General features: G+C 43.8%; 1 protein-coding gene across 1 annotated transcript in view; it reads left to right on the top strand.

Annotated features, from left to right (window-relative positions):
- The window catches only part of Vwa8 (von Willebrand factor A domain containing 8), a 342,755-nt gene that overhangs the window by 13,768 nt on the left and 301,505 nt on the right, over nt 1-27,482 (top strand). The window contains 1 exon segment of the mRNA XM_028878597.2: nt 7,217-7,294. Within this exon segment, the coding sequence (XP_028734430.1) occupies nt 7,217-7,294 (78 nt within the window).

Below are 27,482 nucleotides of genomic sequence, written 5' to 3'. Positions count from 1 at the left end.
GAAGTTTATTCTGCAGGCGAATATGAATGATTGTGGAGCAGAAACACAGATTCATGTTCTGATGTAGTAATAGTTTCATGAAGCTTTTTTTTTTACAATAGTAATAGAACAAATAAAATCATGAAACAAGGCACTTTTCAGACATTGGTGGAACATCAGGTAGGTGGTTACAGAAAAGCAGGGAAATTTCTCCTAGAGGTCTCTGATGCTCTCTGATGCTATTCTTAGCCTTTGGGTTGTGGGAGCTAGGGGTCTGTGAGTACAGTCTAAAAAATATTTACCAGTAGCACAAGGATGTTGGGTCACACACAGAGGTAGACAACAAATAGTTGTTTAGGGTGCTAAATGTATTCCAAGATATTCGGTTCCCAGCCTGTGACTTCTTAGCTCTCTATTATCACTGGAGTTTCAATCAGTCAGTCAGCCTTGTAGAATGTTTAATGTGGCTGCTTCTCCTTCTGAACTTGAGTTCACAACTAGATAGTTTATAAACAATGAAATGTATTCCTTACATTTTTATAGCTGGTAAGTTCACAGTAAAGCCAATTGCCAATTGATTGGGTGTCATGGATCCCATTTTCCACCCTTGGGCCTGTTTCATAAGGGTACTAATTTCATTCAGGAGGCTCTACGCCTATGAATTAACCATTTCCCAAGGGCCCTACCTCTTCATGACATTACCTCAGAGTCGGATTTTGCTGGTACATAAACATTGAGGCCTTAGCACAAACACCTTTGTATGAGGCCCCTAAGATACACGAGAAGACAGGGTAAATGATGAGAACTAGAAACCCCTCAAAGCATTTGCACCAGTTTGCACCTCTGTCCCTGGTAATATTGGAGTACTGTTTCCTTCCCCACCCAGCGTCACCAAATTTGAAAATTTCTTGCAGATCTCACATCTGAGGACTGGCTTCTCACTCTGATTTTCATTACCTAAGTCATTGGGTGGTTGAGCATTTCCTCGAACTGTGTTCATTAGTTTTAGTTTTCTGTGAATTGCCTATCTACATATCCAGTGTGTATTTCTGTTTGGGTGTTTGCATTATTCTTATTGGTTGCTGCTAGTTCTTTATATATTTGTCTTCACGATTATTTGTTCTATTTTGACATTGCATATGATAACTTTATTATAAAGTTCTTTAAAACTCTTTTTTGAGATCTCAGTATGTAGTACAGACTGCCTTTGGACTCTGTCTTCCTGCTTCTGCCCCCACAATACCTGGATTGTGGATACTTCCACCATGGCCAACCTTACAATGGAAAGAATGAGGAGAGGGGCAGGAGGTGAATCCCCTGGGGGACTTGATGAAGTAAAGGTTATTGTGATACACTACAGAATTTCAGTGGTCTCGGTGGAGATGCTCACTCTGACAGGCTCCATGTGGTTCTGTGATTCTTCAGGGACTTTTGTGATAAGAGAAAGAAAGTTGCCTGGGGAGAAGGCCTGGTGGATTATGGAGGACGTTTGCAACCCTTGTGATTTTATTTTCAGTGGATTTTGCCTTGGCACCTCCTGGCAGCTAATATTATACCTAATAAGGATTTAGCTCTGTGTAGAGTGCTTTTCTTCTCCCAATTTTTCATGTGTCTTTAATAAATTCTGTCATGCATAAAAACTTTCTCAGAGGCACAGGTTTTCTCATTTGAAAGTCTGTTTTAGAGGGTCATTTTGAGGCCGTGTGAAGGACTTAGAAGATAGTAAGCATTCAACAAGTGTTAGCTGGCTTTGTCATCGCCACAATCCAAGGTCTTGGTGTCCAGTGTACCTCAGCAGCTCTGAACTAGCCAGGCTGAAAGAGCAGCTTTTGGACAGCTACTTATTCTGTGTGTCTGTGAGCGCTTTCTAAACCAAGTTCTAGATGCTGGTGGAGTCACTTTGCCAATTTTGCTGTTGGAGAGAGCAGAGTATCGGGAGATTGGTTTAGATCCTCACTGTAGAACAGAGATTAACATTGCCTTACAAGATGGAACTCTGTAGACGCGGAGAACCTTCTCTCCCTCACACTGTATTATCCAGAATCCTCAACATTTATGTCATTTGACCCGAGTCTTTCTCTTACCTGGGAGTAGTGAATTTTGCCGGTAGGCTGCTAGAGAAGATAGATACCCCAAGGACACACCCCAGTAACCTGCTTCCTCCAGGAAGATTCACCCCTAAAGGTTCTAGAACCTCCCCAAATAGGACCACCAATCAGGGACCAAGTGTTCAGATCATGAACTCATAGTGAACTGTAAAAGATTTCATGAAATTCTGCCCCTGGCTCCCCAATGCTCCTTGCCATCTCATGGGTACAATGTGTTTAGTTAGCACCCAAGAGTTCCTTCAATCTTGACACTCCAGTGTTATTCCAAAGTCCAAATTCAAAGTCTCCTCCGGTACTTAGGGCAAACTCAGCCATGAATCTCTGTAAAGTCAAAAAGGAAATCATGTGTTCTTAGTATATCCCCAAAAGGGAGGAATGAGAGACTACCAATGGGAGGTAGACAGGACCTCCCATTAAGTCTGTCTGTCGTCTGGTGTGTGTGCAGCACCGTCCAGACTCCATTGTCCTGGGGTAGCTCACCCCCACTCCCCCACCCATGACTTTGCTGTTTGTAGCCCCTGACACCTGCAGCTCAGGTGGCTTATTGTTTGGGCTGGCTCTGCTCACTGACTGCAGGGTTCCTCAGCAGACATTCCACTTCTGACATCTCCAATATCCTACAGTCTTTATGAAACATAGGCTTCATACTCATAGCTTTGTGTATGGGGTCTATATGGGAGATCTTACCCTAACGCACATTGCCTAATCTTTTTGGCCTTCCGTAAAAATCTGGGTGGAAGCCTGTGTGACCTCATAACTCTTGCACTCTGCATGCTTACAAAACAAGCACCACATGGAAAATGCCAAGAACTTTCATCAGCTCAAGCAGTAGGCAGGCCCCACTGAGTTACAGCTACACTCGATTTTTGGTGATTGAGAGCAGTGGCGGCTGAACGCCCCAGGGTGGGGGGAGAACTTCCCTTAGGTGCTGTGGGTTTGTTTTTGTTTGTTTTTAACTTTTGTATTTATTTATTTATTTTTGTTTTTACATCCTGATCGCAGTTTCCCCTCCTCCTCTCCTCCCAGTCCTTCCCCCGCCATCCACTCCTCCTCCTCTCTCTTCAGAAAAGGGCAGCCCTTCCACGGATATCAGCCAGCCATGGTATACTATGTTTCAGTGAGACTAGGCATCTCTTCTCTTATTAAGGCTGGACGAGGCAACCCAGTAGGAAGAAAGGATCCCAAAAGCAGGCAACAGAGTCAGAGACAGCCCTCCCTCTTACTGTTAGGAGTCCCACAAGAAGACCAAGCTACACAACTGTAACATACATGCAGAAGACCTAGGTCAGTCCCATGCAGGCTCCCTGGTTTGGCAGTTCAGTCTCCGTGAGCCTCTACGAGCCCAGGTTAGAGAGACAACTGGCATGGGGTGGGGGTGGGGCACCTCTAAGATGAGCTAGAAACCTAGTACAATGGAAACTCTCAGGAATCTGTGAGGGTGACCCTAGCTAAGACTCCTAGCAGTGGGGGATATGGAACCTGAACCAGCCATCTCCTGTAACTAGGCAAGACTTCCAGTGGAGGAATTGGGGACACCAACCCAGCCACATAACCTTTGACCTACAATTTGTCCTGCCTGCAACATGTGCTGGGTAAAGGTGGTGCAGAAATTGTGGGAGTGGCCGACCAGTGACTGGTCCAACCTGTGACCCATACCATGAGAGGGAGCCCACGCCTGACACTGCCTGGAGGGCCGGGACCCAGAGGATGGACAGCCCAGAGACCTAGGATAGAATCAAACACCGCTAGCCAAATGAAATGATTCCTAATGACATTCTGCTAAACTCAGATTGCTGCCTAGCCCCGTGATCATCAGAGAGCATTCACCCAGCAACTGATGGAAACAGATGCAGAGACCAACAGCCTGGGCTCATAGGGTGCTGTTTTAAAAAACATTTTTTTTTTTAAATTTAATTTTTATTTTACATGTATGGGTGTCTTTCGTGCATACATGTCTGTTGTGGAATATTTTAACTAGGCAGAGATGTGCTACGTGTGTTTATGCTGGCTGCAGAATATTATTTTAACTGAATAAAGGTGTGTTACATTTGTTTCTGCTGCCTTTGTTATTAATGTAAAGATGCGTTACATTTGTTTTTGCTGCATTTGTTTAATTATGAAAAGGTGTGTTGCTGTTTTGAAGCCTAGAGCTCACCTCCTATTTATACTCTTTGCCTGCCAGCCCCGCCTATCCTCTCTCTGCCTAGCTATTGGCTGTTCAGCTCTTTATTAGACCAATAGGGGCCTTAGATAGGCAGCTGCCAGTATGAAAGTAAGATATACAGAAAGAAAGGTAAAAAGTCCCGAGGCAAAAACGTAGATAAGAGAAGCAGATTAAAATAAGAGCTAAGATAAGGCCGAGTATTCATAACTAATAAGAAGTCTCTGTGTCATGATTTGGGAGCTGGTTGGTGGCCAAAAAGGAAAAGCCTGTTACACGTGTCTGTCTACCACATGCATGCATGCCTGGTGCCCTCGGAGGCCAGAAGAGTATGTCCAATCTCCAGAAACTGGAGTTACAGATGGTTGTAAGCAGCCACGTGGGTGCTGGGCATTGAACCCAGGTCCTCTGGAAGAGTACAGTACCCTTAGCCTCTGAGCCATCTCATCTCTCCAGCCCCACCTAGGCTGCTTTGTATAAACAGTGTCCCAGCAGCTCCTTCTTCTTTAGGGAAAAATCTTTCAAAAGCATTTATACTTTATCACAGTGGAACTTTGGGTAAAGTTTCTCTAATTCCTGAAATGCCCTTAAGGCACTTTGCTTTGGTTTCTTTTTAATTGTCCAAATTTCTTTCACCACTCTACCCTTGGTTTGGGATACAGCTCAGTGGTAGAGTGTTTACTTAGCAAGTAAGAGGCCTTATATTCAATTTCTAGCATGACTCCCATCCTCCAAAAAAATGTGCTAGGGGCTGGGGATATACCTGTGTGGTAGGGTGCTTGCCTAGGTCCTGGGTTCCATCCATGCCAGCAGTGTTGGCAGAGAAAAACAAAACAAAACCAGCTACATTCTCCTTGTAAACCTTTTCTTTTTCTTTTCTTTTCATTTTTTTCTTTTTTGGTTTTTCAAGACAGACTTTCTTTGTATAACAGCCCTGGCTGTCCTGGAACTTGCTCTGTAGAACAGGCTAGGCTTGAACTCACAGAGATCCACCTGCTTCTTCCTCCCAAGTGCTGAGATTAAAGGTGTGTGCCACCACTGCCTGGCATCTTTGTCAGCTTTTATTATGCTCCTTTCATGTGTAGACTGCGTGGTTTTGAATCCTTCCACTCTGATTTTTCCTTCTTCTTTTCACTAAAAGATGGGCTAAAGCCACGTCCACAGCCCAGATACTGTGAGGTTTTGAAATTTCCTCTGCCAAATTAACAGTCTATTATTTTGAAGTCAGTCTTAATCAAATTCACATTATATGGACAGAATATAGAAAAGTTCTTGACTGGAGCATAGCATGAAAACACTGTAATTTGTTCTTGATAACATCCGTTTCCCCATCTGAAACCTGGTGAGTAGAGTCTGCTGGGGTGACTTTGTGTTGCTGTTCTGGTTATCTAAGCTCCCATCAGAGTTACTGCTGAGCTCTGCTTACAGCATCCCAGGACTTCTCCAGCCTGTATCCAAACTTCCTACCCACACACTAGTTCCAGTGACCTAAGAACTACATGATCAAGTTCGGTCATTAATGACCCCTCTTTTTGTTACCCATTGCCTGGGTCCAAGTTGAGTTTGTTTTTTCAGTCATGAAGGACAATGGACAAGGACAGTAGAACGAGGACAAGCAAGCAGGATTTTATTGAGAAAGAGAGTAATAGTTTCCCCGCAGCAAAATGGGTCATGAAAATGGGCTATGAATAGTGTTTTGGAGCAGGCACCATTGTGTCCTAGGAATCGTTTGGTCCCACCAATATGTAAACTAGGCATCGGGTGGGATTAATTTGCCTGGTCATTTGAATGTGTATGGGGAATTCTGATTGGTTGATGGACCAAGTGCAAGAGCCACAGGCTCAAGAAGTGTGTGTGTGTGTGTGTGTGTGTGTGTGTGTGTGTGTGGCGCGCGCTGGTGGGAGAAATCCACCAAGAAGTTGTGTGTGTGTGTGTGTGTGGTGTGTGGTGCTGTAGAAAGCACTGAAAGTGTGTGTGTGTGTGTGTGTGTGTGTGTGTGTGTTGGTGGAAGAGAGGCACAGAGAAGTGCCGAGGAAGGGAGGAAGGACCAAGAAGTAAAGGAGCAAAGGTTGGTGGTTGGCTGCCATTTGAGGGGTCAGGGCTCTGGGATATAAGCTGTTGAGTTCACCAATTCTATAAAGTTGTCCTCAGACTTCAGTGTTCTTGGGGCTGACAGCGGGTTCTGCTGGGACAGGTAGAGTGTATTCCTCGGGCCTGTAACCCTGGGTGCCTATAGAACGGGGTGCCTTGCTCCTGTCAGTTTGGTACCAGTTTTCCTTGTTACTTTCACACCAGTGTGACCAAATTCCTTGGCATAGGTAATTTAGAGGAGAAAGCATTTATTTGGCTTATAGTTTCAGACAGTTCAGTCCATTATGGTGGGGAAGGCATGGCCCAGGGCACTTCTCTCCACACCATGCTGGGCCTGGACCAGAGACACCCTAAGGACCCACCCCCAGTGACTTGCTCTCCTCACCTAGGTTACACCCCCTAAAGTCTGCAGCATCTCTTGAAACAGTGCCACCAGCCATGTGTTTGAGTCATGAGCCTGGGGGGGACATAGAGTCAGATCATAGAAGTAGCTATAAATAAAATCTGATCAGGGTCAATGAGACAGTCCCTCTGACTTCCATATGTACACACCCTCCTAATATAAGTGGATAAATGTTAAAAAAAATTAAACCTTTAAAATGAATTTTTCTGTATTGTTGTTGCCTGTATTGGTGTTGCTATTAACATAAAATATAAGTCTGGTTAATATAATGTAATGCTTTTTGACAGCCTGGCTCCTGAAATGTGCATTTTCTCAGTACACGCTTCTCTCTGATACAGCTTACACTGAATGGAAACGTCAGACATGTGCGTGGTGCATTTGTGTAGCATCCCTCCTTGGAGGTCAAGAGAATCATTGCCAGAGTATAGTGCGTGTCTCCTGTCTCGTGTAATGATTGTGTTTCTTCTTTTTTAGGTGATACAGTTAATATTGGAGATGTGTCCTACAAGCTGAAAACACCCAAGAACCCGGAACTTGTCCCACAGAACTACAGTAAGAAATGTTATTTGTGAATGAATACATTTTACAATTTCACTGTGGGCATTACAAAGAGAGAATGTTAGAGCACTGGTGGAACCCCAGTGCGCTGTATTCAGTGTCATGCAGTGCAGTGTATAGTGATCTTCTTGGTTTCTGTCCTTTGCTTTGGAGTGGTTAAGTCTGTCCGAGGCATTCCCTCTCCTCATTTGTGGCTTTTATCAGAAGTGTCCATGTTCATCGCATACTGTGGCTTGAGTTGGACATTAGGTAAACACATGCAGTAAAAATAAGTTTATTTGGTTGTGATCATTTTATGAAGTTGTATGAACATCATGATCACTCTCATCATCTCTAAATATCCTGTCTCTGCTTTCCCGCCACAGAAACCACTCTTCCCTTCTTTGCCATAATCAGCTGCATCTATTTGCTAGCTTTATGAAAATAGTGTCATTATGGGGTGTGTATGTTTGTGTGTGAGTGTGTGTGAGTGTGTGATGTATGTATTTGACTTCTTCCCATTAAGATGAATTTGAGGTTCATCCGTGTTGCTGAACCTATCCATTGGTGTAAATTTTGTTTTATTGAGATTGAATTCATACATTATGCAGTTGATATTAAAAGTGATTTATTTTATTTTATGTGTTTGTGTGTGCCTGAGTGTATGTATGTGCACTGCATGTGAGCATGTGCCTGGAGAGGCCAGAAGGGTATCAGATCCCCTGGCACTGGAGTTATAAGTGGTTGTGTGCCATGTGGTGTCTATGTGGGGTCTGAATCAGGGTCCTCTACAAGAGCAGCAAGTGCTCTTAACTGCTGAGCCATCTCTCCAGGCCCAAAGTCCACCCTCTGAAAATAACCATCCAGTGCTTCCTAGCTGTCCTGAGTTGTGCGGTCGTCACCCTGTCTCACCTCAGAGCAATTTCGTCACTCCTCAAAGAAAACGGGACCATTAACAGTCACGCCTTCCATGCCCTCTTCCCCTTTTCTCCACCCCTAGCCGTGGGCAGTCACTACTACTGCATTTCACGTTGTTCTGCAGTTGCCTGCCCCGACGTGTTGTTGGCAGTGGGGTCGTACACCAGATGGCTTCTCTATCGGGCTTATTTTATGAATGGGAGGTTTTAGTGTAATGTTTGATGTTGTAGCCTGTGTTACTTCATTGCTGTTTATGACTGAATAATATCCCTGAATTATACTTGGGGACATAAAAAACATGACTGAATTATATGAATAGTTTACATTTATTTTACTTGTTCATTAGTTGATATGCATTTGGATGTGCATTGTTTCTATTTGGTCTATTATAAATATTGTTGTTCCAGATAATTGTATACAAAATTGTTGTTGTTGCCAACATACATAGGAGAGGAGTTACCTGGCCATATTGTAACCCTGTTTAAAGTTTTGAGGACTTACAACCTGATTTCCAAAGCAGTTTCCCCATCTCACATTGCTGTCAGCGCTGTGTCATGGTTCCTGTTTCTCCATGTCCTCATCAACACTTGTTATTGTCTCCTTGGGATTGGAGCCTGGGCCTCATGCCTGCCACATAAGCACTACCACTGAGCCGTACCCCGGCCATCTTTATTTTTATTTTTATTTTTATTTTTTTATTTTTAGAATTTCAGACAGGATCTCACGACGTTGCCCAGCATGACTTTGAATGCTCTGTGTTACTCAGCCAGCCTGTGATCTTTCTATCTCAGTCTCATGTATATCTGGGATTACAGGCCTGTGCCACCAGGCTCCGCCTTTTTCCTGTAGCCATCCTCTTAGATGCCAAATGGTATTTGGGGGTTTTGATTGGCATTTCTCAAATGACTGCAAGTCATCCAGTGCTCAAAATAATTTCACTTTGTCTCTCAAAAAATTTAAATTCTCTTTCTAATAAGCTGGGAAGTTAAGTTGACCTTGGGAAGGTTGGTCCTTAGCTGTTTTGATCTGGCCTTAGGCTCAGTTCATGCTACCCTCCTATTCTGTATTCCAGTCTTTGGGTATGATACCTAACCCTCTAAAGCAATGTTGTTCACATTAATGCTTACTTATGTAGTAATGCATGCACTCATGCACGTGTACATATAAAACAACCCTTTGTCCCGGTGTCCAGAGTAGTGTCTGTCTGTTCTCTCCTCCCGCTTTTATGCTCTTATTGTCATATGAGTCAGACCTGTATACGCAGGTCTGGGCTTCGGTGATAGGAAACAGGGTGACCATGGGAGCATGAGATGAGAACTTAGTTTATTTCTCAGAACCCACATAAAAGAGCTGATGTAACGTCACCTGCCTATGATCCCAGCACTGGGGAGGTGGAGACAGGCAGATTCCTGGGATTGAAAGCAAACCACCCTCACCTGATTGGTGAGATTCAGACCAAGTAAGAGACCCTGTTTTTTAAACCAAGGAAGAAAATATTTGAGGCATGATTTGTGCGTGTCCTGCCTCCTCCCCCACTGTGCACGCGTGTACACACACACACACACACACACACACACACACACACACACACACACTTTCACTCAGCCACATACACTCACAAGAAGAGAGAGAGAGAGAGAGAGAGAGAGAGAGAGAGAGAGAGAGAGAGAGAGAGAAGTCCCCTGACAGTTTTATGTCTCTGTTTTATAAAGTTGTCTTTTAAGGCTGTAGAAGAAAGCACAGACAGAAGCATGTTTATGTCTTCATATTTACCCATGCAGTTTCTTTTCCGGTTTCTTTGAGTGACTTTGAATCGCTGTCTAGTGAGCTTTTACATGAGCCTGATTTTCCTTGTGCTGCAGCTCAGCTATGGATGAATGCTCTGTTTTTGTTATCTAGAAGTGTCTTAATTTTTTCTTCGTGTTTTGAAGGATAATTTCACTGGTTACAGATTTCTCGGTTGACAGTTTCTTTGGCATTTTTGGTATGTTATCTTGGTGCTTCCAGCCTCCCTGGTTTCTGTGAGGGGTCAGTTACTAATCTCGTCAGTAAGCCCCTTATGCCGTGAGTCATCCGTCACTTTTCTTTTTCTTCTCAAGATTCTTTGTGGCTTTTGATGGTTTGTCCTGCAAAGGGTCCCGTCCTAGATGCCTGCTCTCCAGTGTGAGCATGCTGGGATGATGGAACCTTTAAGAGACAGGGCCTTGGCCTGACAATGATTTGTTCTATAAGGACCAAGACTTGCCCCTCCCCACTGTTCGTCTTCCACATGTCATTGGTTCCTCTTTCTCTCATATACTCCTACCATGATGCTTCAGGTATTTTGGTTGTAACGATGGGAAACTGACTTAATGCAATGTTTATTAAGTGCTAATTTCTGACTTTATCCTGTTCAAAAGTTTGTCAAGTTTCTTGGATGCTGAATGCCAAGATTTTGGTTATATTTTACCCCCTTTCCCCTCCCTCCCTCGCTTTCTTCCCTAGACTTCTTATTATCGGTTTGTTGGTAGACTTCCTAAGCCCCGTCAGCATCTGAGACTGTTCTTTCCTCTCACTTCTGTCCCGTGGACTGGATTCCGTCAGTTCGTCTGTCTGCAGGCTTGCCTTGTTCTGCATCCCTTCAGGACCTTTCTTTACATCAGATGATTCTGTTGCTTGCTCACAGCTGCTTCTCAGCCTGGCTAGTGAATGTTTTCCTTTTACTGACTGTAGCTTTCAAGTTCATAGTTTCTGTTGGGAGTTTTACGATCATTTCCGTCTGTTGACATTGTTTGATGACACATTGATGTCATGCTGCCCTCTAAGTCCTTCCTCCGTTTCTTTTCATTCTTAGAACATAGTTATAAGAGCCAGTTGCTTCGTGTCCTTGTTGGCTTTCTGTTGCTGTGATAAACACCATGACCAAAAAGAGCCTGGGGAGGGAAGGATTTATCTTACAACTTCTGGGTCACAGTCAATCTGAGGGAAGCAGGGCAGGATCTCACGGCAGGAACCTTGTGGTCGGAACTGAAGATGAGACCATGGGAGGAGCGTTGCTCACTGGCTGGCCCAGCCTGCTCTCTTGTACCGCCCAGAACCACCTGCCCAGGGCACTGTCCACAGTGGACTGCTCTCCCCACATCAACCTCGGATCAAGAAAGTGCCCCTCAGGTTTGCTTACAAGCCAACCGAATGGAGGCAGTTCTGAAGACAGAAGAGGTTCTGTCTTCCCAGATGATCATGTTTGTGTCAGGTTGACAAAAATAGCCAGCAGAAATGTCTACCAAGTGTCTGTCTGTCTGTCTCTGTCTACCACTGAGAACACTTCCAGCCTCCTCAGACAGACAGACAGCTTTCGTTAACTATTTCTCTCTATGCACTTCTGAGCTGTACTTTCTCCTTTGTTTGTTCTAGTAGCTTCTGTTGTTGGAAGTGCACCTTTAAAGTAATGTGGTAGCTGTGGAAAACAGTCTTTTTTGTAGGATTTGTTGTTACTGCTACTTTAAGTGACTTCGCTTAGCTATTTCTCTATATTGTGTGTTCTTTATCACCCTCAGTCATTAAGGCTGTCCTTTAGTTTAGTGACCACTAAATGATCACACAGCTTTCTTAAATGGCCGGAAGCAGCAATTCTTTTGGTCTTTAGTGAAGAGCTTTTGTTGTGAGCGTGCCCTGTTAGAAACAGGTTGACATGTTTACATCTTTCTGCAAAGTCAGAATTTATTGATTAACAAAAAAATTCACAAATCTGCATCAGTCTCATTGGCATTATTTCCCCAAGTACTAGTGAGCTCACTTGATGGCCATGGTCATTGGCAAGCATGCTTATTTTACTTCAGTACCAGTTATAGTAATTCTGAGATTACATATTATAGCTGATATAGGTGTGTGTGTGTGTGTGTGTGTGTGTGTGTGTGTGTGTGTGTGTGCGCGCGAGAGAGAGAGAGCACAGAATGGCTAAGAGAAGGTTAAGGAGGCTGCAGAGTTCAGACGGCCTGACCTGAAAGCAGAGACTGAGAGCTTGGACAGAGACAAGGGAAATGTCTGGAGGGGATCAGGTAAGGAATTTCACAGACTGCAGGCACAAACCTGCTCAGAGCAGAGTTGCCAGATGCAGGGACAAGCCATGTTTGAGTGTCAGTTTCAATGGCGTTTGTGTGTGTCATGGGGAGGAGAAACTGTTGGAGCCGGGGGCAGAGGTGAGGTTCCTGGCTGTGGCAATCCTGGTTGAGCTTTGTGATAAGCAACCAGGTGAGATCCTGTGTGCTGCTCTGTCTCAGTCTTGGCAGGCTGAGGGAATGGGGGTGGATGGGGCTATTCAGTACCAAGAGTGGGAGTTACACCTGGTGTGACTGATAAGCACGTGTTGGATATTTTCAGATATTATTCTGCTGTGTCCCTGAGTTGCTGATTTCAGTTGATAAGTCCATATTTTATTTATGTGAATGTTCGCCATCAGTCTGTGCCATGGTGGGAGCTAGACAGATGGCGGTTGTTTACTCCCACAGACAAGATGCCGAGTCACTCTCCCTCAACATTTGCGCTCACAGTCTAGCCAACTGCTTGTGCTGACTAGTTTTTTATCAACTCAACACGGAGTCCCCTAGGCAGAGGCAGCCTCAATTAAGGAACTGCCTCCATCAGACTGGCCTGTGAGCATGTCTGTTGGCATTTAAAAAAAATTAATAACTGATGTAGGAGGGTCCAGCTCGCTGTGTGTGATGGGCAGGTGGTCCTGTGTTGTCTAAGAGATCAGACTGAGCAAGCCACAGAAAGCAAGGCAGCCAGCAGCGCTCCGCCATGGCTTCTGCTTACGTTCCCGCCCTGACGTCCCTTGGTGATGGAGTGTGACGTGAAAGTGTAGGCTCAGTAAGCCCTTCCTCTCCAACTTGGTTCGGTCATGCGGTTTATCACAATAACAGGAGACAAGCCAGGGGACTGCTGTTTGAAAACATGGAGTTACCCACAGCTAGTCACAGCTTAAAGCCGCTCTCTCCTAAAATAAGGAATGACGTAGACAGCACCTGGCACGCTCTCCACACCTTCACGCCAGGGCGCGCACCTCCCTGGACGCGCCTCACTCCCCTGCTGATGAAGACCCTCAGCGTCAGCCAAAAGTAAGACATGACATCCTCCTAGTATTTGCCTGGATATAGGCTTGGCCTTGTAGGTTCCTCAGAGTATTGGAGCCTCAGGTGAACACCTATTATTTAATTTTTTAACATTTTTTTGATCATCCCCCTTTTAACTCTAATTAGTTCCTCTGCTGCAGGCAGCTGTAATGTTCAATAATTGTAGCTGCTTTTTAGTGGTGGTGGTGGTGGTGGGGGCGGGCACAGTGCTGTTTCTACGCAGTGAGCTTTGAGTAGGTTAAATAAGGACGGATTCTGAGAATGAACGTTACAGAGAACTGCCAGACCAGCCTGGGGGGTAGTCCCCTGGGAATGGGCTTTTGGGGACACTCCAACCCATTTCGTCCCCTTCAGTGGCTGCTAGGTGCCAGTGTTCCTTGTGACGGTGGGTGGCTGGTTTACTAGATACCTGTAGAGTCTGAGTGGCTGGATGGAATCAGGGCATTAAAAACACCACAAGCTTCTCCCCAAGGTTCTCCTGTTCCTTGGATTAATGCCTGTCAGCCGATTGAAAGCCTTTTGTTAATTTCTGGAGTTTTGGAAAACTTGACTTGGACAATTGTCGTCGGTGTTCTCATTTGTGTTGTAAAGGGAGAGATGAACTTCAGAGGTCCGTTCTCTGTTCTAGTAATAGGAGGTTACTAGAATTGAGTTCTCACATTTGTTTGCATTGCCCTGGGGAGTAATGAGGTACATGGTCTTCTCTTTCACTTACTGGCCATTTTCACATCTCTGTTTATGAATGCTTGCTAAAGCCATTTCCCATTTGAGGGTATTGAGTTGTTTGCCTTTCTAAATTGATTTCCATGAGGTTCTCTTGTATTATGGCTACAGATCCTTTGAAGTGTGTGTGTGTGTGTGTGTGTGTGTGTGTGTGTGTAGCAACAGGTGCATAGGCACTTACTTGGCACTTACAGAGCATCTGTAGAGGTGAGAGAACCATGTGTGGGAGTTGGTTGTCCTCTCCTGTGGGTCCTGGGGACTAAATTCAGATTGTCAGTGAGTGCCTTGTGACAAGTGCCTTTACTTACTGAGCCGTTCTGCATGCCCAGAAACGGATTTAAAAATTAATCAATACAAATTTCCTTTATTTCATGTGTATAGGTGTTTTGTCTGCATGCATGTCTGTGCCCCAGCCACCGAGGAGGGCTTTGGAGTTACAAGTGCTTCTTGTAAGCCCCGACTGTTCTGACTCGACCATGGCAGACTATTTCTCCTCCGATCGTTCCATAGGGATGAAAGTTAGTCGTTGGCTTCTCCTGTCCTTCCAAGTATTTATTATTTTCTTCCCAGAATTCAGCTCATTTGAGTTAGTTTTTTTTTTAATCCTTTTTTATTTTATTGATTATTTGGGAATCTCACAGTATGCACCCCGATTGTGTTCACCTCCCTGCCTTCCCATGCCCTCCTCCACCTCTTACCCTGCCTTTGGGGAGGGGAATCTATTTTGTGTTGTCTGTATATTCACCTGAGCACGGTCAAATTCCTAGTGGCCAGCCCTCTAAGGGAGAATGAGTCTGAACTGCCCGTGTCAGTGTGAGAAACCATCGTCTGTGGCGAGCCAAGGGGTGGCCAGAGCAGGGTGGGGACAGCTGTCCTGTGTCACAGACATTGACATGGCTTCAGGCAGCAGCCTAGACTACAGGCATCCGCATGGGCTTCTGTGTTAACATGAGCTGTAGACATCAACATGGCCCTTGGCTGGATTAGGTAGGACCCCTGACTCACTTATGGCCATCAGTGGCTACATGGGCCATGAGCCTCGACATGGCCTCAGGTGGTTATATGGGCCGCTCACATCAGCACGGCAGCCTGAGGACATCACCAAGGCATTAGGCAGCCCCAAGAACTGTATATATTCACACGGAAATCAGGCTTCCTTACAGCCTAGGGCAGCAGCATGGACCACAGACACCATCATGGTCAGCATCTGAGACTGTTCTTCCCTTTCACTTCTGTCCCGTGGGCTGGATTCCATCAGTTTGTCTGTCTGCAGGTTTGCCTTGTTCTGCCTCCGGTAGTGTCATGGACCATGGTGGTCCTTTGAGAAGGTCCGTCCCAGAAAGTGAACCTCTCCTTATCTCAGGCCTCCACTGTTGCTCAGAGCCACGGGGCTCCCACAGCTGGGCAGCAGGTTGGGGGCCGGGCCTGAATCTGTGTCTGCATAAGCTCCAGGCTGTTGTTCATCCTCCGGCCAGCCCTACTGGGCAAGGACAGCATGTTGATCTCAGCCCTGTCACTCATCTGTCACCACCTTTGTGTCTCCGGTTCTGCTTCTCTCCATACCACATGCACTGCTCTGTTTTTCTGTCTTTCCCCATCACTTATTTGTTACTTGTAGTGGTGCCTGGCTTGGGTGGCTGTCTTCCATAGGCCCCCCGGCCCTGAGGCTGGGACGGCACTTGGCTCTTATTTGGGTCTCTCTCTCTCTCTCTCTCTCTCTCTCTCTCTCTCTCTCTCTCTCTCTCTCTCTCTCTCTCAGATTTTTATTTGCTTGTATATGCCATGTGAGTGTAGTGGTTTTGGAGGCACTTGTGAGCTGCCTGCATGAATGCTGGGAACTGAACCATTGGGTCTAATGGAGGAGCAGCAAGTGCCCTTAACCACTGAGCCATCTCTCCATCTCTTTGTATCAACTGTGTGGTGAGTTTTTCTTTGTTCGTACAGATGAGCTGTTTTGTTCTGGTTGTTAGGTTGATGCTCTGCAGCCCTCGTCATCCCAACAGTGGGAGTCAGGAACATTTATTTTTAATGTTTATTATTTAATGGTTATGTCTGAGAGCATTATTGTAACAGACAGCTTTTCTTTTCTACGGGTAAGGTTAGTGACACAAATTGTCCCACAAATTGTTATACACGTCTGCAGAAGAATTAAGAAAATAGACCTGAATACCTTCATGCCCTGAGTACAGGATCAAGTGAAAAGAGGTCACTTCCTTTGATCTCTGTGCCACATTTGTCATAATTTGAGAGTTCAGGGATAATGCTGCTTCTTAATAGAAAATAGGAAAACTTACTGAGTTTCAGGTCTCAGGGAAATGCTTGCTGAGGGTGAAGATGGTGCTTAAAAATTTGGCTGTGCTACTTTTAGCTGTGTGAATCCTGTAGGTGTCCAACTCCCAGGTCTCCTTGACTCTATGGAGACGGTGGTTCCAGCCATATGGCTCTAGTTAGGATGCAGTCAGATCGCAGCAGGTGGATGCGTAGGACAGTGCCTGACAGTTAATGTGATGTCTGATAAAGGGTCTGTGGTCGGTGCAGGTTCCTCTGTGGTTTGGAAGGCTCAGTGTTGGCTACGTGACAGCTGGTACAAAAAATGCTGTTTCCAACTCAGTTGAAAAATGCTGTATCTACTGACCACTGCTCCTGGAGTCTGAGTCTTAGATCCTTACATTTCCTGCCTTGTGAGTGGCCCTGCTGAGTATGAGGATTAGTAAGGGTTATTATCTTGTTAAGACACCTCCAAAATACTCTTGTCTTCATTCAGTCTTTCTTTAAAAAGTAGATCTGGGCTGGTCTGGGCATGTGAGCTGATTACAGTTAAGCTCCAAAGTGTAAGTATTTCTAGATACAAGATTCTCATGGTTGCTAAAAACTGTGAACTGCAGGAATGTAGTAAGAATTCAGCTGAATATGATAAAGCTATACCTGGAAGAACCAAGGAATTCTTCCCGAGGAAAAGTCAAATCTCAAGGAGTATTTGGTGTTATTCAGCTTTTAATATATCAGCTGTTTCCTGCTATGAATTTCACGTGCGCTCTGATAGCTTCCCCAGGAACTTCTAAGGAGTTTGGATAAGAAGGTGGTAGCATATGTTTTTCCTAGTGGTAAATTGTTAGTGGTCTCTACTATTTTAACTGTACCCATTTGTTAGATAAAGGTGGTTAGGTGTTGGACTTGGAAAGGGAGGTGTGACTAGGTCAACTAAATCTTCAGAAGTGTCTGCACAGACAAATGGGACAGCTACATGATGAGCAGACAGTGTATGTTTTTGTATACTTCATGTATTCACATACTGTGTTTAGGAGCGTTCTCCCCCTTTCCAAAGAATAGTTCCAAAATGGGAAAATTATAGTTCTTTAGGTTCACTGTTACATAATTGGTGAGAGATTATGACTTTAGGTTCAGAAGGAATTTTGAAGCATTTTCTTTTCTATTGGAGTTTTAAGAATATTTTTGGGGGGAGATGCTTATTTGGTCCAGTGCCTGCAATGCAAGTGTGAAATCCTGAGTTTGATTCCCACATAAAAGCCAGATGTGGTCTGTACCCCAGGACTGGAGAGTGTGGTGGGTGGAGATAGGTGCATCTCCTGAGCTCTCTGGCCAGTGGAGTCAACTGGGGCCGTTCAGGTGCACAGAGACCCTGTCTTCAAAATGTAAGACAGAGTAAGATACCCGGCTTCAACTCCAGCTCCACATGTACAAGTACATACACGCACATGTATACACACACTGCACACACATTGATAAATAAAATACTTTGGAAATGGTGGGTTTTTTTTTTTTTTGAAAGTTTGATACCTGTTTTTTTCCTCTGTATTTATGCTTCAGTTTAGCTCATTCTAAGGATATTCTTTATCTTTTGGATAGCTAATATTTAAAACGCAGCATGGGGTGATGAGCTTTGTTGTAGAAAGGAGCATTACCAACTATTCTCTGAAGGTTTCCTTACTACCTGGGAAAGCACAAGGAAGAGATCAGAAGATGAAGGAGGGTGAAGCCCAGACTTCCTGATTTCAGCTGAGTTCCAGTTTACCTTCTTCTCAAAATGCCCCTGGGTCTTCAAGTACGCTCGCTTTTCCTTGGAATTAATCCTGCAATGGACGGAAGCACGAGATACTGGAACTTCATTTGGAACCGAGTGGTAGGAATGATGATGCAGAGAAGTGCTGACCTGGCGGCGTGGGGATTTTTACTTCTGTCCTCACCAGAGTTGGAGAGCCTGAGAAGGCAGCACACAGTAGGAGGAAGCAGAAGCACAGTGTCCTGCCCTGACAATAGCCCGTGACTGCCAGGTGGCCTGGACCAGAGCATTCCTAGCCAGGAGCCTAACATTCCCGGCAGACTGCAGGAGAGCAGGAGTGTCTTCTCACAGTGCAGCTGCTTATTTCACAGCCATCCCAGATAGTCACGCTTGCATCCCGTGGACACTGTTGACTTCTCCTCTCTACCGTTTGTCTTCACAGTGTGGGGCACCACGGGCGTCCTTTAGTTCCGCAGCTAGCCCGGGGCCTGCACATCACACACACACACAGGAGTGGGATTGCTCTTCAGTGATTTATTATCCAGGCCCTGTCAGTCCCTGCCTTTTCCATTAGGACTTCCTGGTGGCATCCTAGTCCTGTCTCTCACCTGCAAGTGTTGGTGTGGGTGAGTGAAGCCTTTTTGCTGTTTTGTGTGAAAATGGAATCTCAAGGCTTAGATGAAGTCTGCAGGTGTTTGTTTTTTTTTTTAAAGATATTCTTTTATATTTTGTGCTTGAAGTTAAAATATTTTGTATCAAAGAAAGTACTTCTTCCAGAGCCTTTGAGGTGGTGCTCCCCAGGTAAGAGGTTTTCAAGAGATAACTTTTAACCCGCCGCAGAGGTGATCCTGATTCCTTGCATAAGCTTGTTGCCACCTGCAGTTAGAGCTGAGGTCGTTTAAAGTATCTGGACACACCAAACTTTTATCCAAGCAATTAGGCTCCAAAGATTTTTTTTGTAAGAATTACATACAACATTATGCTTTCAAAATGGATCACAGGATTAAAGACTTTTTTCTCTTTAGTTTAGCAATAATTCAGAGGTTTGAGAAATTTATCAGTGTCGTAAGCGACAGAATGACATGGAGAAACGATGTGATTTTTGTGTCAGTGAAAATATTGTAGAGCAATCACTGCAGCTATTTGCCACTTTTAATAAATTAGTGCAAAGGTTACACAAAGGGGAAGCATTCCCTAATCTTCTCTTTCTTAACAGAGGTGGAGGTTGAGGAAATGTGAGAGAAGCCAGGCCTCCAGCGCTTAAGATCCTGTTTGTGTTTGTTTACTCATGTTCTTAATTGATCTCTTGACAATTTTATACATGTATATAGTACATTCTGGTCACACTCATCATCCCACTCTCATAGTCCTCTCCTTTTCACTGTTAATCCTGAAATTCACCAGAGAAAAACCAGTTCTACCGTTTGGGCCAATTTAAAGCAAGCTTTTATTAAAATTCTGAATACTGATCAAGATGGAATTTGGTCAGGACCACCACCTGGAAACTTTCCAGCTGAATGGCCTCTAGACAGATGTTGGCAGGACTTCTATGGACAAAACCCATAGGCCTCTGTACTTTTCCATGAGACTTTATTGTTATTTTGCAAGAACTACAACTCTCTGAATCCCAGGGTGTTACCTGGTCCTTGGGCAGGTGGGGCTTATAGGTTAACTTTGGGTCTAACACTCACCACCCTACCTCCTACCGACCAGCTCCCCTCCCGCTATCATCTTTTTGTTTTGAGACCCACTGAGTTTAACCAGGACCATCCTCATGGGCTTGGGTGTGCAGCTATTCCCTGGAGGATTATTATTGTTGTTATTATTATTTTTGATGGACAAGTCACCAGTAGTTATATCATTGAATTCAAGGACTCTGCCTCTCCATCAGCAGTCAGTTGCCATTAGCTTTCTGGGAAGGACTATGTTCATGAGACCCTTCCTCCATCCATAACTGAATGTTGAAAAGTCCAGTCTTGCCAAGGCCTTGTATGATAATCAGGATTATTGTGTTAATGAACCTGACCATTATGGTGATATATTGTGTCTCCCAATATATTGTGCATCCTAATAAACTTATCTGGGGTCAGAGGACAGAACAGCCACTAGATAGACACAGAGGCCAGAAAATGGTGGCACACACACCTTTAATCCTATCACTTGGGAGCAGAGATCCATCCAGATCTCTGTGAGTTCAAAGCCACACTGGAAACAGCCAGGCATGATGACTCAAGCCTTTAATCCCAGGAAGCAATGACAGAAAGCAGAAAGGTATATAAGGCATGAGGACCAGGAACCAGAGTGGTTAAGCTTTTAGGCTTTTGAGCAACAGTTCAGCTGAGATCCATTCTGGATGAGGACACAGAGGCTTCCAGTCTGAGGAAACAGGATCACCTGAGGAATTGGCAAGGTGAGGTGGCTGTGGCTTGTTCTGCTTCTCTGATCTTCCAGTGTTGATCCCAGTACCTGGCTCCAGGTTTGTTTTTATTAATAAGACCCTTTAGATTCCTGCTATAGACCATGCCCTGTGAGGAGACAGCATTTCATGAGCCTTCTCTCTATTGTTAGACTCTTCAGTTCTTTCTACCTCCTCCTCCATGATGGTCCTTGAGCCTTGGAAAGGGTGATTATGAGTATCCCGTCTGGGGCTGAGCACTCCAAGCACCCTGACATACATGGATTTCTATTAATCGCTATATGCCATGAAAGAAGCTTCCGAGACCAAGGCTGAGGGCATGTGCTTTTACTTTTAATACTGCACAGTTGCCTCTTCCTACATAAGAATTTGTGAATTACCTTTCAGAATTTTTTTTTAAAGATTATTTTATCTTTGAGACAGAGTCTCACTATGTACCTGTGGCTAGCCTGGGACTTGCTACATACATAGATCAGGCTGCCCTTCAACTCAGAGCTCCTCCTGTCTCCTAAATGATGGGATTAAAGGCATGTGGCACCACACCCAGTTATATGTATTTTTAAATTTATTTTTATTTTTAATCATGTGTGTATGTGTATGTGTGGGCCACGTTTGTGTAGGTATCTGCAGAGGCTAGAGGTAGCTGATCTGGAGCTGGAGTTAAAGGCAGTTGTGAGATGTCTAACGTGGGGTGCTGGGAATTGAACACAGGTCCTTCTGGAAGAGAAATACACACTTTGAACTGCTGCGCCATCTCTCCAGCCCTCGCTAGCGTATTTTGTGGGATGGACTTTCAAATAGAAGACTTAATTAACCTTTAAAATTTTTGACTTTGTCATAGTCTCTCCTTGGACTTGGTGTAAGCAGTCTTTATCCAGTGCCTAATTTTTCTTTAACTTTATTTTGAAACATATTGTAAGACAAATCACATTTTTGATATATTTTATCACTTTATTTTTCACTTAATTGATCTTATTGCTTTCTCAGACTTTCATCACAAATGTATAATTAAAAATTTTTCTTAGTGTATTTTTAAAATTGATAAGTTGAAATGTATGCTATTCAACATATTTTCATCTTTGTATCTATTGGAGAGTGATTAAGTTAAGCTAATTAATATGTCCATTACCCCCCCCACACACATTTTAAATTTGTCTATTCTTTTACATCCAGCTGCAGCACCCCACCCTCATCTTCCCCTCACAGTCCCTCTCCCCCACTCACACACATTTTTTACTGAGAATATTTAAAATCTACTCTCATAGCCATTTTCAAATATATGGTACTGTGCTGGCTAGTTTTATGTTAACTTGACACAAACTGGAATAATCTGAGAAGAGGGACCCTCACTGGAGAATGAGGCCCTAGGCAAGCCTGAAGGGCATTTTCTTAATTAGTGACTGAAGTGGGAGGGCCCAGCCCATTGTGGGTGGGGCCATCCTGGGCTAGAAGAAAGCAGGCTGAGCAAGCCATGAGGAGCAAGCCAGTAAGCAGCACCCCTCCATGGCCTCTGCATCAGCTCCTGCCTCCAGGTTCCCACACAGTTTGAATTCCTGTTTTGGTTTCCCACAAGGGACTGTGATTCAGGATATGCAAGCTAAATAAACCCTCTCTTCCCAAGGTGGTTGGTCACTGTGGTTCATCACAGCAATAGAAAGCCCAGCTAAGACTAATTGTCACCCTCTGGTCAGCATGTTTTATAACGTGTCTGGACTTGTTCCTCCTGATATTTTGTACTTTGACCAACGTGTCTGCAATGCTCTCTGCTTTGAGATGTACAATCTTTGGCTACGATCTCTGGATCTGCCTGGCAGTTTGACCATGGTTAATGACCATGTTTAAATGAGAAAATGAACACAAATAGAAAACCCTTAATTTAAAAATAGCAATTTAAAATCCATATAAGTGAAAGAGGATGACATGTTTAATATACAGATATTCCTACAAATTGGTGAGAAAAATCATGCAACCAGTAGAAAGTAAGCCAAGGATCTCAGTAGACACAACACAGAAGAGGATTAAATGGCCAGTGGGTGTGTGAACAGTGTTCTAAACCTGTGTGACAGCCAGCGAGCGGCAAGTTTCCAGTTTTCATACATCACCTTGACCAGAGTTGAAAACTGTCATACCGGGTACAGTGTCCAGGAAATGGCATTCCGATATATCGCTGGCAGAAGTATTAGTTCCCATGGCGTTCCAGGAGAATTGAGATGAGAGCCGCTATTAAAGTAAAAAGAGATTACCTCTCAGACTTCCAGATAGAGAGTAACATCTGTTCTCACCAGTTTACACTGAAAAGCCTGCTGGGTGTGGTGGTGCATGCCAGTACTTCCAGTTACTTAGAAGAGATAGGATTAAGAGTCTGAGGCCAAACTTGGCCTGATGATGCAGGTTTGTAATCTCTGCCTGGTCAGCAGAACAACTTCAGACAGCCTTGGGAACTTATCTCAAAGCTGCATCAAAATAAAGAGTTAAGGGGGCGGGAAGTGGGGATTGATAGATTAGCACAGATCTTAAACCTTATCGGAGAAGTTATTTCATGGTGGGTGGTGGTTAATGCAGAAACTCAGCAAGCCATTGCAGTGCTGTGAGCATGCATCAGTGCAGTGCTGTGAGCATGCATCAGTGCAATGCTCAGCACAGATGGGATGTCTACATCACTTTGGCCAAAGGCTCAGGGGCCGTGTTAGAAGAGGGAGCAGGAAGATTGTAAGTGCCAGAGTTGGGACGAAAACAGTGTTCTTCCGCAACACACACTTAGGAAACAGGACTCACATGATTTGAGCTGGATCTAACCTGAAAGCTTTCCTCATGTCCTGCTTCCATGGTACCAGAAAATACTCTGCAGACTGCCAGGGGAGGGAAGTAATTGATAACTCTACTCAGCTGTCACACCCGTGAACCACAACAATGATCAGCGTTGGCAAGATACTCATAAAGGTGCAGTAGGTGACACTCACATGTTAGTGAGTGTCGCCAATGGCCATCTAATTGGACCTCAGTCCCACTCAACAGGAGGGGAATCATGTTTGGTACTGGAAACCTGGCCAACCTTTCAGAGCTAATGAGGCCATGGAATTTATAAAAGAATTTCCTATGACCATTTTACTAGACCAGCGTAGTTCCTAGTTGGATGTTACCTCTTATCCTTGATCTACAGATAAGTGTAGCTACCTCCCCTCAACAAAGAAACTTCCCTTTACAGCGAATGGGGACCAACACAGAAAACTGCATCTGGATACAATAGATCATGGGGAGGCCAGCCCCAATGGATACATCTATATCATAGCTCCTGCGTCTCTGGCTCAGAGAACATTGATGAAGTGTGGACAGAATATAAGAGTTAGAATCCCTGGAAGTCTGCAATAGTCTTTCCTAGAAATGGCTGCATAAGCCAGACTGGAAAATGGCAATATCAATAGACATGCTAACACAGAAAGGGGAGAACTTTGTGGGGTCCTACAACTATACAAAGAACTATAGAAAACTAACCATTACCAGGAGAGGGAGAATTAGCCTCTCCCCCAGATGAACCCCCTTATTGGTTATCCAATAAGAAGTGGTCAGCATTGGAACCATATACACACAGCATCAACAAAAAGACTCAGCAGGTTGCATTTGTGTATTTGTGCACATACACACACCTATGAAATAACAATCACAAAGAAAAGAGGCTGTCATCTTGAGAGTGGTGGGGCAGGAGATGGACTGGAGGGAGGAAAGGGAAGGGGAAAGTGATGTAGTTCTATTTTAAAAAAGATATTAAGAAAACCAGTGTCTTCTGGACCTGCCAGGACCAATACACTCATGAACTCACAGCAGCTGTGGTTGTGTGCATAGGACCTTGTAGATGTAACTATCTTGTTAAATAAGAAACATAGAGCCAGTTGCAAAGTTAAAAGCCCAATAGGTCAGAGCAATAGCTAAGAGCTAAAAACCTTACCCTTCACTGCCGCTGCTGTCCTCCTCAGCAAGAGAGCTACTTCCTGTGTGTCTGTCTGTCTTACAGACTTTCTGTTCTGCCTTCTCATTGGTTGTAAACTCAACCTCCTGTAAACAGTGACCTCCTCGTCACTGCCCATCTATACAGACCTCCAGATCGTCTATGGTTGGTATTGAGATTAAAGGCATGTGTCTCCCTGGTGGTGGTATCCTTGAACACACAGAGATCTGCCTGTCATGTGATCGGGATTAAGGGCGTGTGCTACCACTGCCAGACTTCTGCTATGGCTTGCTATTAGCTCTGATTCCCAGGCAACTTTATTTATTAACATACAAATAAAATCACATTTCAGTACAAATAAAATATTACTATAGGACCTGCACAAGAGTAAGTCACAGCCGCTGTGGTTGTCTGCACAGGACCTGCACAAGATTAAGCCAGTCGACCTCGTAGTGTGGAGGAGTGAGAGGCCAGGGGCTCATGAGCTCCAACTTCTGAGACTGTATTGTTGATGGCTTCTGGAGTAGGGACAGTCAGTGTCCTTCAAGGCTTCTGTCAGGTCAGCCATGCTTCAGTGGACAGCCCCACACCCATGAATGTATGATCTTGGTGGATTATTAGTTAAAACACAAAATTGGGAAGGGATGGGAAGAAGGTCGACCTGGGAGGCGTTAGGAGGCTGAAGTAAGGGTGAATTTGATCAAAGTACACCGTATGAAATTCTCAAGGAATTAATGAACGTATTATCTTTAAAAGTAGGGTTGATGTTGTAGGTCAGTGGTAGAGTGTATACAGTATGTGAGGCCCTAGATTTAATCTCTGGTACTAAGAGGAAAAAAAAAAACGAGTTTGAGGCTAGTTTGGAATACATTAGCAAGAACCTCACTGCCATAAATAGATACACACACATGCACACACATAGTATGCATCTTTTGACAGTTTCTTTTTGGGAGAGCTCTATTCACTGAGGAAAAATCAGCACATACAAAGGTATGTACGTAATAATATATATTTCAAGATTTTAGAGTTTTGGGTAGGAACAAAAATTAATTGAGTCCATCAATAGAGGAATAGTGAAATGATTATTATATATGCATTTTATGGAATCATCTATAGCTATTAAAGAAGAAAAAAGTTAGATTTATATTTGTGAATCTAGAGAAACTTCATAGTGTTATTGTTAATCACGAAGGTGCCCATTGAAAAGCAGCATAGAGCAGATGAAACTTTTTTTCCCTCTAGATCTTCTGTCCATCTGTTTGGAGTGCTCCTAACTTCGTTTTACTTGCAGGGCTTGGTGTAAGAGTGAGACTCAGGATGGAAAGTCTGGGGTAAAGAGCATGCAGTTTACACACTTGAGGGGTGGTTGCAAGCCCAAATTTCTCTTTAAGACAGGGTTTACTAAGTAGCCCAGGCTGGCCTGTAGCTCAGGCTCCTCCTGCCTCTTAAGTGCTAGGATTATAGGTATGCACCACCATGCTTTCTTATGCACTCATAATTTTCCAATAGATAACAAAAGCTCTATGTCTAAAATATAGATTTTATTAAAGAATGGCTATGTTACATATTTTAGCTGCTTTTTTTCTGTAATCTGAATCATAAAATAATTTTACACTTTATGTTTGAAGAATTTGAGCTTGTTTAACAAGATTTGAAACTTGTTGGTTCTTCTGAGATCCATGTATAAGTAAGTATGATTCTTTCCTTTATGTTTTTGGTGGTGGTTTTGTTATCAATGTGACACTGAGGCAATGATGTCGCCAGCAAATTGTCAATTCCTTATAGAGAAGTACTTTAGGGGGATAGGCTGTGAAATTAAGCTGAATATTATGTTATGATGAAAACATTCTGATATGGGTCACCTGCCATATTGCTATTTTTTTTTTGGTGACTCACTCTTCTTCTAGCTGTTATTATTGTATAATACAGATTTTTTTTTTAAGTAACAAAACTTTCTGTTACTGTTACAAGAATGAATATAATCAACATAGAAGGCCAAGAAAGCTTAAACACACACACACACACACACACACACACACACACACACACACACACACACACCAAAATATAGAATCCCAATTGTGCTGTAAGCCCAACTGTAGCACCAAGAGTATTTTACCGTGTGTTAGTCCAGTGTTTTAAGTGTTACTAGGTACAATGGAGCAGGTTGATATTCAGAGGGTGAGGTTTGTCAAACTCTGGTGTGAATGAGCAGGAACTATTGCTATGATCAGAACTCCAGCCAGGCAAATCTGTGACTCAGAACTCTTTTGGGTTGTCTAGAGTTCTGTATAAATGGAATTATATTGTATTCTGCCTTCCATATGTGGCGTAGAGTAATTATGTTGAGATTCTGCCATGTTCATGTTTCAATAATTCATTCCTCATTTTAATTATTCAGTTGATAGGGGTATCAAAACTTGCCCACCTCTTGATGGACATTTAAAGATACTGCTGTTTTTAAGGCTTTTAGAAATAAAGCTGGGATTATGGGATTTTAGGCCAATTGGTACTTAGCTCTGTTTTTTATTTTTTTCTGTTTAAATCAGGATATTTGTTTTTCAGCTTTAGAAATGTATTTGTCTATTATGAATTTTGGATATTAATCTCTTATTCTCATATATGTTATTCATATATACATTTATAAATATACTCACACACCTTGTGCATTTCCCCTACTCTGTCGGCTGCCTTTTCGCTTTGTTATGTTTTAATTTTTTTCACTTAGAAGCATTTGCTTTGATATAGGCCTGCTTATTTCTTTCTGGTTTGTAGCTTTAGTGTGACACCCCAAAAGTCATTGCCAAGGCCAGCGTCCAGGAGATTCCCGCCGTGTTCTCTTGCTTTCTGGTCTTAGGTCCTTCATTAGTTTGGAGTTGATTTTTGTAGAGGCCGTGAAGTAGAGCTCCGGTTCATTCCTTTGCATGTGAATAGTTCTCCCGGAACCATTTGTTGAAGATTATCTTTCCCCCGCCATGTCCTCCTGGTCCCCCTGTCTCCGTAGTTAAACATGTGCGTGGACTTATTCCTGCGCTGTTTCTCGTGTTGTACTAGGCTGCAGTCTGGTTCTG

Source organism: Peromyscus leucopus, chromosome 9, assembly GCF_004664715.2.
Source record: "Peromyscus leucopus breed LL Stock chromosome 9, UCI_PerLeu_2.1, whole genome shotgun sequence".
NCBI classification, from domain to species: domain Eukaryota; kingdom Metazoa; phylum Chordata; class Mammalia; order Rodentia; family Cricetidae; genus Peromyscus; species Peromyscus leucopus.
This window is presented reverse-complemented; position numbering and strand designations above follow the sequence as displayed.